At 39.6% G+C, this 14,385-nt stretch overlaps 1 protein-coding gene across 3 annotated transcripts; it reads right to left on the reverse strand.

Moving 5' to 3' along the window:
* Positions 1-2,862: 2,862 nt before the first annotated feature.
* Positions 2,863-14,077, reverse strand: hmg20a (high mobility group 20A). Of its 3 annotated transcripts, none has more exons than XM_067590399.1 (9): positions 13,957-14,077; positions 10,831-10,921; positions 10,475-10,684; positions 8,033-8,165; positions 7,444-7,481; positions 5,892-5,964; positions 5,324-5,539; positions 3,783-3,915; positions 2,863-3,431 (listed from the first exon to the last, which is right to left on the reverse strand). In XM_067590399.1, the coding sequence occupies exons 2-9, from the start codon at positions 10,894-10,896 to the stop codon at positions 3,428-3,430; spliced, it is 873 nt and encodes a 290-aa protein (XP_067446500.1). In that variant the 5' UTR covers positions 10,897-10,921; positions 13,957-14,077; the 3' UTR covers positions 2,863-3,427. The 3 variants fall into 3 exon arrangements, with proteins under 3 accessions (XP_067446500.1, XP_067446498.1, XP_067446499.1); XM_067590397.1 differs by having other exon boundaries at positions 5,892-5,967; XM_067590398.1 differs by lacking the exon at positions 2,863-3,431 and having other exon boundaries at positions 3,779-3,915; positions 5,892-5,967.
* Positions 14,078-14,385: the final 308 nt, after the last annotated feature.

Here is a 14,385-nt window from a genome sequence, read left to right on the forward strand (position 1 = left end):
AGGGGGTTTGTGCCATTAGAAAACATTTTTAAAAATCAATCCCTGTTGATTATAAAAAAGATCTTCCATAAATGTTTATTGGCCCACATAGATTAGGCAAGGCGAAGCCACATCATCAGCTGTTTTGACCACGTCTGAATACACTGACGAGAGGTGTCTCATTTAAACCGTGATAGTGTGAGCTAACAGAAACCATTCAGGACATTGAGGCCATTGAAAGCTCAATCAGCACATGTCGCCTGACTCATCCTCCCTGCTCTGAGTCACTCCCTCCCTCCTCCGGTTCAGGATCTGTGGCTCTCTGCTGGAGCTGGCTCCTCTATCCTAATGTCAACCCGCCACTCCTCGAGCAGGAAACTGGCCAAGGATGCAGACACAACCCAAATAAGGAGGAAGAGGCTGTTTGTATTTCGGTGGGTGTTTCTTTGTGAGGACAAAGACTGGGTGTGATGGTGTGGCGAGATGAGGGCAAGAGGTGGGACATCACGGCTGACATCACTGTTTCTCCGTTCCAACGATTCTGTCATGTCGTAAAATAGATTTATAGATTTTCCGCTTGATTTGGTATCACAGAGCACAGATTGGGTGTGTGGAGTGGAGAGAAACGGGTCACGTCTGGACTTAAAACTCGAGGTATGATGCATTACTCTGCACCATTTATAACCCCCCCCCCCCACCCTCCACCCTCCACCCCCGACGGAAATAGTTCTGTTGTTTTTTTACAGCTTTGGGCCAACATCAAAGCGAAATAAAGGCTGTGGCTAAGCTCATTATATAAATGAGCTTTGGTGCCTACTGCACACACCAAGCAGCACATATGTGAAAGATGATCCCAAAAGTGAAAAGGTAAACAACTCTAATAAGGTAGTGAGTGTCTCACTGGTCACAGAGCTTGTCTGGAAGTAGTTTATGTCTCATAGTACATCTACCACATACAAGAGCTAGTATTTCTCTACATTTTGAATGTTTAGCCAAGCTAGCTGCATGGTTTTAGGGATGGTAATGGTGGTCTATCCACCACTTTGGTTCATACTGAAATACCTCAACACCTATTGGATGCATTGCAATGGTATTTTGCACAGACACTCATAGTCCCCAGAGAATGATCCCCTGACTTTTCCTGAGGTTGATGTTCTTATTTTTTTGTGAAGTGTCCCAACGACTTTTGGATGGATTGCTATTATACTTGGTATAGATGTCCATGTTGCCCAGAGGATTCATTCTAATGACTTTTACAATCCCCTAACTTTTCCCCCTGGTGCAACCTTGAGATTCACATTTATGGTTTTGAGTAAAACGTCTAGACAGCTATTAAATTGATTGCCATGAAATTTGATGAGTACAGATTCAGTGAATTCCCAGCTTTTCATCTGGTGGCGTCATCGGGTCAAAATTTTAATTTGTCCAATAATTAGGTTTATGGTCAAATACCTGCAAACCAAACTACATGATGATCAGCTGTACTTTGTGTGTTGTACTAATTGGAAAATGTTAGCATTCTAACACACTAAACTAAGATGGTGATCATAGTAAACACTACCTACCCACGGCATCAGCATGCTCAACATGGTCATTGTGAGCATGTTAGCATTTAGCTCAAAGCACTGCTGTGCCGAAGTATAGCCTCACAGAGCTGCTCGCATAGCTATAGAAAGTCTTGTTAAAATACATAATGCCTACAAAAACTGCTGGAAATCTATAGCCCATACTGTGCCTCTGACATTTAACTGACATTACTACCAAAACAAGCTGGCATTTGATCAAATTCAGACAGGTTTCGGGTTGTAAATGTTACTTTCATAACGACCTGTAAATTGTCAAAGTCCTCTCCGCACTGCGTCACATGACAGAGATGAGCTTGTACTTGTGCAATGTGGATGTAAAACAGAAACACGGATTCTGCCAACGCTCATGCATTCAGTATAATGTAGCAGTCAAGAGTCTGTATATTATTACTTCACTGTATGGACTCACATACTCTCCTGCGGGAACAGATCATCTGTTATGGACATTGTTGCCCATTTTTGGATATAACACTGTGACACATGTAGCCGTTGTGGACAGGAAGTCTCAGCTGGCAAAGAGGAAAAGGGCATCAGTGAATGGAAACAGGAAGGGCTCATAATGTCAAGTCAAAAACAAATACAGTACTACATTAGCAACTCGATACTTCATATCCAAGCTAATTAGCCAGCTACTGATCAAACAAATGGGAACATTCATTTTAAATTAAAGTGAATTATAATAAAAATATGATTTATTTAAAAGGATTTGTGTCAGAGACTTCCATGGTCATTTTCTTTTTTCCTTATTCAGCTGTTTTCCTCTGGTCTAGTGTTGCTATGTGAGGGGGGAAACCTTCAAACATGATACAGTAGGTTATTGTTTCCCAAAGCTGTGTGCAGCTCAGTGGCTGAGAAATGAGCTGCTGAGTGCAAAGTAATTTCTCCAGATTCCAGTAAATTACTGTAGAGCCGCTCAATTAACTTAACCAGACCAAATCTGTTTGACACCACATCTACTGTACGCTGCGAGTAAATAAGCTTCGGCACTCACCGAGCACCTTTAAAAGTTACGGTTAGCAGCGTATTTCTTTTTGATGTCGTTCCTGAAATGCAGCATTTACTCGGCAAATAATACAACCAGCTGCTTTGACATTTACACTGCATAATTTAGATACGCCATCAAAGAGAGATCCTGTTATACTTGATAGTGGCTGTTATATAAAGGACCTTTTTGGATGAGATAAAACAATAAAACTACGGCATTATGATACCCTGTGTATCTAACTTTCATTTTCATTTCTCTGCAAGAATATTCCCAGCATGTCATAAACCTTTCCTGAGAGACTCACTCCTCACATGATGTAAATAAGTTTATTGAAAACACAAACACTTTTTTTACACACAGAAAGGAAAAAAAAAGAAATGGCACGTTTTTTCTTCAACAGAGCATTAAAAAAAAGCAATATTTCTTGGTGTATATGATAAATACAAACTTCAAACTCACATTTCTCTTCAATCGGACACAACATGTCGGACAATAGTTTAGATATTGTTGTGGAAGCGTTTGCTAGAAATGGACGGTGAGAACAGAACAGAAGCAATGAGTGACAGGAAACAGTTTATGTTAAGGTTTCAGGTTCTGTCATCGGATTATTTTATAAAAACAAACTACAGCTATATTAATAAATTGTTAACAGCTTGAAAGTATAAAAAAACAAAAAAAACCAATAAATAAATATGAGACGCTACATCACCTTCACCTACGCCACCTTAGCAGAGTAATAAAAGACGTTTTAAAATCGTTTGGGATGACAGATCGAAAAGAAGGTTCGCCGTCAAGGAGTCGGGCGTCGACTTGGAAATGACGTCTACTTAGCGCCGCTGTGAATCCCAATCCGTCAAAAAGATGGGACTTTGTCCAATTATCTAGGGCAAAAGACATACTGGTGTTGTGATTTGTAGTCATGTTACTTTGTCGACTAAGACAAAAAACATTCTAGTAGCTCTCAACCAATTATCAGCTCCAGAACAGATGATTAAAAGATGTAAGACTGTTTTGCCAATTAGAAAATCAAGAAATTTCATTAATAACAATACAGATAACAGGTTTATCTTTGAGATTTTGTAACATTAGTCAGACTGAGAAAGCTTTGTCAAGGCCTGCTTTTAAGCCCTGTTACCTTGAGAATGGTATTTATTTTTATTGTTTTCATTTTATTGACTAGACAACTACTCATAAATAAATAAAACGCTAGATTAAAGGAAAGAATCTCTTACCTGTCCAAACGGTTGACCACGTCTCTCACGGTGTTGATGAGATTCTCGTTTTCTTGGGGGTTACTAACGATGATGCTGTGGAGCTTCTTCATGTAGGAGTCGATGGTTTCAAGAGAGGGCATCTCTCCGCTGCCTGTAGGACAATAAGTGTGTGATGTGATAAGAAGTGAGATATTTATAAGCTCACAAAAGTTCGATTTTATATCACTCAAATTGGGGGAGACAACGTCATTAGGTTGCAGTTGACATCTTGTCTTTTACTTTTAGCGAAGTATCCGCTGAGCACCGGGGGCTGGATTCAATGAAAACAGATCAGAAGTAGGATGAACCAAGCACAAAAACACCAGCCTCGTCGATACCGATGTTATTGCTCCGAGCAAAATCAAACCATGTCCCGAGCTGTCAATTAATTAATAGAAATGGCACAATTACAGAAAGAACCAGCCTGAAATCAGAGGTACACATCTGATGTTACTTACATATAGGTGCCTTCTTCTAAACAGAACCTGCCTGACAAGTTTCCCTGAGGCGAGGTCTTAGTGGATTTCGCAATCATCTTTCATCATCAAGCTTTTATGAAATTACGCCAATTTGTGTTGTTTGCAGAGTCTGTGTCTCTGCTGCAAGGAATTCAAATAGGTGTGAAAGAAAACAGAGAGAGAGAAAAATCTGTGGGTGTGAGCTCAGCACAGGTTCTGTACGTGGATTAAACAAGTGGGAACAAAGTAGGAGCGCGTTCCTGAAATTTAAACAATAAACATGTTAAAATGAATGTGGGTTCAAAGCCTGATTTACCTGAGCGGTCTGTAAAAGACTGTAAACGGTAAGCGGTTTAAATATGGGCATCCAGGAAGAGAGACGTCGGAGTTATAAGCACAGTAAATATATTGTAGGTGTATGAACACACCAATGATATTATTTATGTCACACCAACTTTAACTAGGACACTTCTACAGTATTTATGTTTGTGTCTTGGGATGGATTACTGGTGTGGGATATCAGGTCAATACTAGTTTATAATGTGCATCCATCAGTATCAACAAATTTTAAGCCCGAGAGCTACATGCACGCTTTAAGAAATAAGTCCAAGTTCCCAAAAACGAATGGTCATTTTTACGGAGGTTTTGGAGCTGCAGGCTGTATGTGCTGCTAAGGTCGGGTCTGTCTCTCTCTCACCGCACGGCACACAGCTCTGTAACGGCATCCACTTTTGTCTTCTTAAAGGCTCAGTTTTTTCAGTTTGGCAGCTTATAAAAAGATAGTTCTGGGTTCTTCACCCTGTTGGAAGTGCATCCCACCTCACAGCAGCTTTTAGGCATTTTTCTGTTGTTTGCTAGCAGACAGAAGTGACGCAATACAAAGTCAATGGAGAGCAATGAATTGTGCGGGACTTAATTGTGCTCTGTCTCTATATTAATAAGTCATAGAGGATAGTGTTGAGTCATTTATACTATTTTTATTTTAAAAAATAGAGATGAAAATCAAGGTTCCGCTACATAAAATGGATGCAGATCACTGACTTAAGCGATACTGGTTCTCACCTGGCAGAGGTACAGAAGAGAAGCTGGATGTGAGCGCCTGACGCAGGGTCTCCAGGTGTTGGTGGAGGAGCCCGTTGCGTCCCCTCTCTTGCATCACGTCGCCTTCCAGCCGCTCTACCGCCCCACGCATACTCTCCACGTGCTTTTGCAGAGCCGCGTTACGCTCCTCATACTCCATGTTGGTCTTACGCAGCTGCCTCATCTCGGCCTCACGTGCTGTTGAGGAATACAAACAAAAAAAAAAAAAAATCCAGACAGAGAACCAGACACAAAGGCAGATCAGAGCAGAAGTCCAAAGAGATGATACAATAGGATACAGCACTTGGCGCCGTCATGCATTTTTAATTTGCTCGGAGAGGTGCGTTCTTTTTAAAGTTCAAGACATCACTGAGTTCATCGGACTGTGGGACTATTTTGGGACAATGGAGCTCTATAAACTGGGTTCTCTTGAGGTAGCGAAGGAATGTGTTTTGAAACACTTAAGACAAATGGAGGTTTAAAAAAGTCACAGCACACCCAGTAAAAACGCATTTCCCAACAAACAGCTGGCTGTGCTCAGGCTTTTTACCTTTGCTGTGGTTGAGAAACTCCTCTGTGAAGATTGGTATGTCAAACACAGTTCTGTCCTTCCCCTCTGCATCCTTCTAATGGCAGCCAAAGACAAAGTAACAGCGAGAGAGATGAGCTCAACAGTGAAAACGTTTGGCCACACAGACTGAGATGAGAGGGAGAGAGAGAGAGACGGTCATTTATCTAGCTGGGCTGTAGGTGGGTGGATAATTGATTTCATACCTGGCCGTGGGGGAAATACAGTTATACAGGTTAAGAAATGAGGAGGTAGAAGTAATTTCATCAACAACGCTGCTAAGATATCAAAGGCTCTGAAATGGTTTGAAATACATTTGCAATAAAAAAAACGTGCTTCACAATAGCAGCACGAGATACAGAGCAGGTTTCGTTTATATATTCCATCCTATGAAAGCCTGCATCATCCTTCCTCCTTTCTTAACATAATGAAATTTATGCTGAATCCTGCGTCCTTTTGAAATCTAAAAGGGGGGGGAAACACTGGTATCCCCAGAGGAATGCTGATTCCAATAAAGTCACCTTGGCTGTAACCCCTTCGGAGTATGCTGAAACGCTTACAAAGGAAACCTCTTAATTACATGCAGAACTTAATAAAAATGAATTACACACTTTAGTAGAAGCCAAGTGTTTTGGATCATGAACACAGACGTAGCACCAAAGCGGATTAAAGGCGGCTTTAGTGATGCAACAATAAGAACAAGAACACGACGGATCTAGCTTCCTCTGTGTGAAAATAGCAAAAATGAAACTCTTACCGTGATTACACAAACTCTAAATCGTTGAAATTAGTGAGTGATTAGTGAGTTTTTACTGTTTGCGAAGGTTCAGTTGAGTTTTTTGATGTAATTTTCAAAACCAACCTTAAGATTTCATGTTGATGGAAGCGATTTCACACATTTTTGAGGACATTATCATTTTAATTTTTGAAAGTTCGTAGCCTCTGCTGCTATTTTTCCTATTTAACCATCTGAATCTACTTGTATTTGTTGTCTGAGTTCTCAACAAGGCAGTAAGAACGTTGTGTCTCTGAAAGTTGAAAAAAAGATGTTACATCAGCACAAATTATTCATGGTAATGAAACAAAAGCAAAAGGTTATTCACTTATAACATAACCGGAGATTTAGCAGTTTCACTGTCACACACGCTATGAGATAATAAGACGGATTGTGAATAATGTCATTGATTTATTCTACTGAACACAAGGACATAGTGCTCCGACAGTTTGCAACACCTTTATACAGCTGCAACAACACCGAATGCAACGCTGTGTAGGATTACTGTTGGCTGTACATACGTTTTTCTACACTGTACTGTTTATTTAAGCTGCTGCTGCTAAATGAGATGAATCTGAACTTAATGAGTCGAGTCATTCTGATGAGATCCTGTGCTTTCCTTCGTCGGACGGAAATCGCGGTGTAAACGTATATTATATTCTGACAGTCAGACGAGGATTTATTCGCTCGATTAAATATGATATTTTCTTCTGGAGGGAAGTGGTTGTGAGAGTGGCGGGGCAGGAAAGAGTTACTGACCTCGTGAAGAGCCTCGTTGGCAACCTGGTGCCCAACATCTGGAGAGGAAGGAAAGAATAAAGGAAGAAGACAGCGGATGATTCATGTTTCCCCCGGCACAGCATGCTTTTACTACGTTGGGAACTGATAGAGTGAATGACAGTAATCAAAAAAACATCCCATCTCTGCGCTCTACTATAGGAGATACAGTGAATCGACTGAAATGAGTCAGAATATCTTCTTCAGATGGGCAGATTTCTCTTTCATTTTTTTTTCTAATGCAAAACTGTTTATGTCATTAACATTTTTGATATTAAGACTGACATTTATAGACCATGTGTTATGAGCAAAGTGACAGCTCCTTGGCCTTTAGTTGATCTATAACTTATAACCCTGCCTAACACAAACTCATGCAGTTTCCCCTTCCTCGCCACATTTCCTTTGACTATGCAAAGCGAATGATGGATTATCTTGGACTAAATAATGAAAATTTAATCATTTTTGAGTGAATAACCCAAGTTGAAAATCATTTCCAAGCCTTTGCAGTATTTGCACTTTTCAGTGGCTGTTGCTAGCTTGCCGCCCGACTGCTTTTCTAACCGAATCTCACCTCCCCTGTGTCGCTTGCCCTTCTGCTTCTCTTGGACCTTTCTGGTGAAATGTTTGTAGGCCTCCGTCTTCTGGTACTTCTCCAGCTCCCGCATGTAGCGCTCCTTGTCTCGCTCCGCCTCATCCAAGTATCGCTAGCGAGAGAAGAAAGAAAGGTGAGGAGAAGCCGGAATAAATGAAGACAACAAAAGGGAGGAAAATGAGATTTGGTGAGTCGGGATGGAGGGGAATTGTGGCTGAGATGGCACAATGAGTGGGAGTGATTGTTCCTAATCAGGATTAGTTTTTGAGGATCTCCATTTCAATTGACAAACATCAGTAATTTCCAATATTAATAACCTACTTTCATACAAGGCTTGTAAAAAAAAACATCTTGTAATATAATTAGTTTAGGAATTAGAGGAAAAGCTACTAAAATTGCTTTCACACTAAGAACTGGTCCCAAGATACTGACAAGTCTGACCCAGTTTTGAACTCTGTGGAAGACAACAACATGTTACAAACCAGCAGCCAAGTTACCTGAGCTCTATTCCACCTGTGTTTACAAACAAAACATGTCCAGACTTCTCAAATCTTCTTTGGAAAGAAAGGCAAGAAGTCTGCGGGTTCTAACTTTGAATATAATAAATACTTTGGCAGCTATGCCTGAGGAATTTTGTTACCTGACAGTATGAAACATTTGGGCTAGTATCATGTTAAAGGTGGAGTGCAGGACTTTCGTCTCCCCCTTCTGGCAGTGAGAGTAATTACAAAAACACTGTTGACGCGCTTACATCATAGGCTTCTGTTACTGTAAAATGGTGGATAAAATGGTTTGAGCGTCACACAACCCCCGTGAAATGACTCGTTTCACTATCAGAAGTTGATCCATTTGGTCTGATAACATTTGGAAAGTCTAGAAGAGGCTGTATGATTAAATTATTTTATTCCCATTCAAGTTAGCATCAAGTTAGCATCAATCTCTGTATACTGTGAAATACAGAGAGATCTACTTGGCGGTGATGGGCTTAATCTGCATTGTGTGAACTTGTTTGGCGAGGGCTTCAATGTAACAAATGTTCATTTATATGTTTCTGTACTGCAGCTTTAAATACACAGTCAAAGGAAACATTTATACATTAGTTTCCAACAGATGTCTAATGGAGAATTTATTGTCATAACATAACCATGACGTTTTTCTGATTAGCGTATGTGCTATCAGGATAAAATGCAACACAAAACTAGTAAAACTGATTATGATTCAGTTTACCTCTTATCTGTGATATTTTTAAAAGGGCATCCAAGTGCTCCCTGAGTGAAACATACACACTCGGGTATCTCTGCAGCGGAGCAACACATATTAATATAACAGCAGTGACTTACAGTATGTGACTTTTGTTTAAAGTGAGTAGCATTATACCACCTGTTCTTTTTTATATAACAGTTTAGGGCAGATCTAGGAAACACTGCAAGAGGCCATCAAGAGGCTGCGTTTACATGGATTCAAGCAGACGGTAGACGGCAGATGGACAACACCTTCTGGACGGCACGGGGAAAAACTAACAAACGGTCCGACGGCAAAACAAAACACTCATGACGATATGTTGCTATGGTGATATTGTATTGTTTACAAAGAATGGAATAACATATATTAAATAAATTAATTTTGTGTCTATTTTATTATTCTAGTAATGCACGTAGCTATAAAATGTAGCTTTCTATTAATATTCTATTGCAAACTTTTCAGATTTTCTTGTAATATCTGGGAAAGATTTCAAGCTCTGATTGAATTATTAGCTTCTTGTTGTCCTCATTCTTCTTGTGTGAGGGAGCTACGTAACATCCGGTTGTAAATTCCGTCAATGCCGTCTACCGTTACCATTGCCAGTATTCTCTGCCAGCCTCACCTACTTTTACTATCCTGCTCTCGTCTGCTACGCCAGAATCCATGTAAACGCAGCAATAATCACGTGTAAATCAGTGTCTTGTCACCTTCGAGGCAGACTGTGAGGGCTTTCCCTACATTGGCTCTTGTGCACAGAGAAAACTCATAATGAATGTAAATGTGTCTGCTGATTTCAGAGAGTGTTAAATCTGTTTGGGGAAACTGGCATCATTTTGACTAACTGGATATTTCAGTCCAGTCCTTTGGGGCACAGTGGCTGCAGTTACTGAAAGCCAAAAGTAATGACAATTAAAAATCCACCATCTTGTTAATCAAAAACCTAAATAGGTTTTGCTGCTGGCTGCTGCCGCCTCTGGTCTATTTATTTTCTTTCACTGCTTTTTGAGAACAATCACAATGATTATTTACTTCTGCAGCACAAAACTGTGCACATTTTAAGGATTTTGGATGCAATCATGCAACATACAAGTGGGAAAGGAAAGAAATTCTCAAACTCTGACACATTTCTTCTATGTTATTTGCTCGGTGTGTAATCCTTTCTGCAGCTTTTTCACTGACCTGCTTCTCCTCTGGCGGCAGCTTGCTCCACTCATTGCCCAGCATCCTCGTGATCTCCGGGAAGGGCACGTCTGGACGCTCTGCCCGTAGCTGCTCCCGTCTGTCGTTCATGAAGCGAACGTAGCCCGTTAGGGGGGCTTTGGGTGCGTTGCTGTCCTTCATTGGCTTCTTCCTCTTCCTCCCCTTGGGCCAGCTGCCACGTCGAGGCTTCTGAAAAAGATAACAAAAACAGATATGTTCTGAAAATTCAGGTAGCAATCCCCCCATGATATACACTGATGAGACATTCTTGGACTTTGAATGGGGGGAAAAAACTGAAAAATATGCCATCTGATATCTGTGTGTTCACCTCTTACCTCGTCTCCATTTCTCTGGCTGTTGTTGTCGGGATTGGCTGCAGGAGATCCTGTCAGCTCATCCATGACTTCTAAATCTAACAGAAGAGATCTGGAGGATAAAAGTAGGAGATGTTAGAATAGGAAACATCTAATACCAGCACAGCGAGGGCTAACATTTTTTTATTGGACGTATAAAAAGTTGAGCTACAGATCTAACTGAGATGTATAAGATCTAGAAAGGCCGATGATTGGTTACAGTAAGGCTTGTGCCATTTGGAGGAGCTGGATACGCTAAACAGGGACACTTATTGCTGCTTGATGAACATAGGTTCAAAGCATTTTGAGACATGGTCGGACTGACATGTGTAAGCATTGTCACCATGGATGCTGTCCGGTCAGGAAATAAGAGAGCAGACTGTTCCCTCAACAGCGGTATCGCTTTTTCTGCTTTTCCTCCAAACTCCTCCCAAACTTGGCTCTGCAACCCATCTTGGCCAGCCACATTTCCTCTAATAGAAATGTCTCGCTGCTATCAATCACTATTAAGCAAGTGATTGAAAAAACACATTGCACTTACCCCTCAGACGCTAGTGTAACCTATATTCAAAAGGAGGAAATAAGTAGTGTTTTGGTACTGCCTCGTAATTAGAGATAAGAGAACGCCTACATGCTAAAATGCTCTCTGAAGTGAAGTTTCATTAAGCTTTACAGAGACTCTGTAGTCAAAATATCAGCATTAGGAAATCTGTTTAGTAGTGTTAAATTCTAGCTTTGAATAAAAATTAGTTTGACTCTTAAAACCGACTGAAGAAAACAATAGGCTGAAAAAAAACAAAACAGGTTGAACTCTGAAAATAATAACAATATGATTGTGTTTTAACCTTTAACCTCCTCTAAATCACTGCGTGGGAAGTGAGTCTCAGTATCCTGGATGTGGTTTCTGCCCCCCCCCCCGCCACTAAATACTGTGGGAAAAAGTCACAGAGGAATTAGCCAATTCACCACAAATATCCCGTTTGGAAAGAGAATATAAGGGGAAATCCCCTCTACAGTACACTGTTAAGGTAAGCAGGAGTTTTTTTTCAAACATTTCTGTCATGCCAGACCTCACTGTTTCAGAAATGCTGATAGTGCTGTCTACAGTGGTGTATTCAGATCCTTTCCTTCAGTAGAAATACCGATACAGTACTGTAAAAATACTCTGTTACAAATAAAAGTATAAAAAATCCTACTTAAGTAGAAGTACATAAGTTTTATCAGCAAAATACACTTAAACTATTAAAGTAAAAGTGCTCATTTGATCCCTCTGACTGATATATTATTATATATGACATCATTAGATTATTAATACTGAAGCATCAGTGTTAGAGCAGCTTGTTACTGTTGTAGCTGCTGGAGGTGGAGCTAGTTTCAACTACTTTATATACAGTTACATAGTTTTGTCCAGTGGTTCCCAACCTAGGGGTCGGTCCCCTCCAAAGGGTCACCAGATAAATCTGAGGGGTCATAAGATGATTAACGGGAGAGGAAAGAAGAAAAAACAAAGTTCTGAAACACAAATCTGTTTTCAGTTTTTGGACTTTTTCCTCTAATCTTTGATTTTATGTGAAATATTGGATCATTTGAACATTTATTGAAATGAAACCATGTGTGAAGTTTAGAGGGAAAAATCACTATTTGGTAGAGCTGTTAACAACTCATAAACATCTGAAATGTGACTCCGACTACACACTGCTTTTTTTGAGACATCAAAAGCTAAAAAGTTGGAAACCACTGGTTTCATCTTTAACAATGTGTTTTAAAAGCTTGTTATATTATCCATTGTGTCAAATCTTCATCTGAAAAGTAACTAAAGCCGTTATATAGATGTAGTGGAGTAGAAAGTACAATATTTCCCTCTTAAATGTTGTAGAGTGGAAGTATAAAGTAGCGTCAAAGGGAAATACTCATATAAAGTACTAGTACCTCAAAATTGAACTTAAGTACAGTACTTGAGTAATTCTATTTAGTTACTTTCCACCACTGGATGCCTAGGAATGCCTTCATCATAATGAGTCACATATTCAGCAACAATCTTGCAGGTAAAACTGTAAAATGCTCACAACAACAACAACAACAACAAAAAACAGAAGCTACGAAAAAAAGAAAAAACGGCATAAAATTCACTTTACTCCAACTGCTCTGCTTTCAAACAATTCAGTGCAGCTGCAGTGTCCTCTGCTGGATGAGAGTCCGCAATGCAAGATTCAATAATAATCAGTTTGGGATTTTATCTAGATTGAATAATGTAATGTCAGTGTTTACCAGATTGTGATGTTCGATATTTTCCCTCTTTAAACTCTGAAAAGTTATGTATATTTAAATGGCATATGACTTCTATACATTCAAGTTTTTACCTCACATTATTTAAAATTCTGAATCCCAAAATAGGCTAACTAATTAGGATGACTACAAGGGGAACTAAGGCCACAGATCGAACTATTCCTTTATTTTACAATCCATAGAAATAGCTAAACTTCATTATAAACACCACAGTGCGTCACTATGTTAGAATTTAACATTGTATGTCGGTTGAGATTACGTTCATCGGTGGTATATAACATCGGCTAGCGTTGACGTCAACATTACGCTACGTTAATGCAAACAGGCGCTATGATCAATATGTTCAAATATATTCTAGTCAGTTGAGTGTCCAAAATAAACCTATTTTACTTGATTATGTGTAAAATTACACTGAGAGGTTGACGAAATTCATTCAAACCGTGTGGGCAGCTGGCAAACCGCTCCGTTGTTATGTTAGCTAACTTAGACGAGCTAACGTCAACCTAAACAGCTAAAAATGAATTAACTGCGGTCTTCATCTGCACTGCAAGCTACTGCTGCACGGCCATTGAATGTCTGACAATCATTACGACTAATGTTAACCTTGAAACGCAAAGGTACGCTGAACTTTAATTACAGTATCAAGAAACAAAGGTCTAGCACTAGCATTACACTGCTCGGCTAATAGCTAGTGCTGCTAATGTTAGCACTAATGCTAGCAACGGTCCGCTAGTTAACGCCTGCTCAACAACATGCGATTGGAAACATCATTATCTGATATATTTAATATACACATATTAAAAGCATTCAATTGAAACTAACCTTAGATACTATAAAGCGTAGCTCTACCTGTCCAAATGGTTATTTTCCTAATCAAAACAATACAGCAGCAACTGCATAGAAGCACAACACATAGATAGGCATATGTCCTTCGACCTGCACATTTTCTGCCAATTTCTCCATGTACGTTTTAATAATTAATTGTGTTTGTTTGATATCATAATGGCGAGGAAATATTCGATCACAGAATCTCCAAAATGTAAAAAGATAAATTAAGACATTAAAATGTTGGCTTGTCCTTTATAATTTTAACAAATCTCTAACAGAGCTCTTAATGGGTACAGACCAAAACCAACAATTTTATAAATGCATATACTACATCATGTGCTTGCCAAAAGTCAATAATAATCAAAACCAGAAAAACAAATTAAAGAATTGGTGCACAATTTTTCAAGTGTGGCTTAAAACAAC

This window comes from Thunnus thynnus, chromosome 5 (assembly GCF_963924715.1).
Source record: "Thunnus thynnus chromosome 5, fThuThy2.1, whole genome shotgun sequence".
Classification (NCBI taxonomy): domain Eukaryota; kingdom Metazoa; phylum Chordata; class Actinopteri; order Scombriformes; family Scombridae; genus Thunnus; species Thunnus thynnus.

What these genes read in the sequence shown, in the direction of transcription:
- hmg20a (XM_067590397.1), bottom strand. Translation starts at nt 10,896, where the DNA reads ATGGATGAGCTGACAGGATCTCCTGCAGCCAATCCCGACAACAACAGC. An exon ending in TGCCGCCAGAGGAGAAGCAG is followed by an intron (nt 8,166 to 10,474) that starts GTCAGTGAAAAA and finishes TTCTCTCGCTAG; the next exon opens with CGATACTTGGATGAGGCGGA. An exon ending in GGGCAAGCGACACAGGGGAG is followed by an intron (nt 7,482 to 8,032) that starts GTGAGATTCGGT and finishes CTTCCTCTCCAG; the next exon opens with ATGTTGGGCACCAGGTTGCC.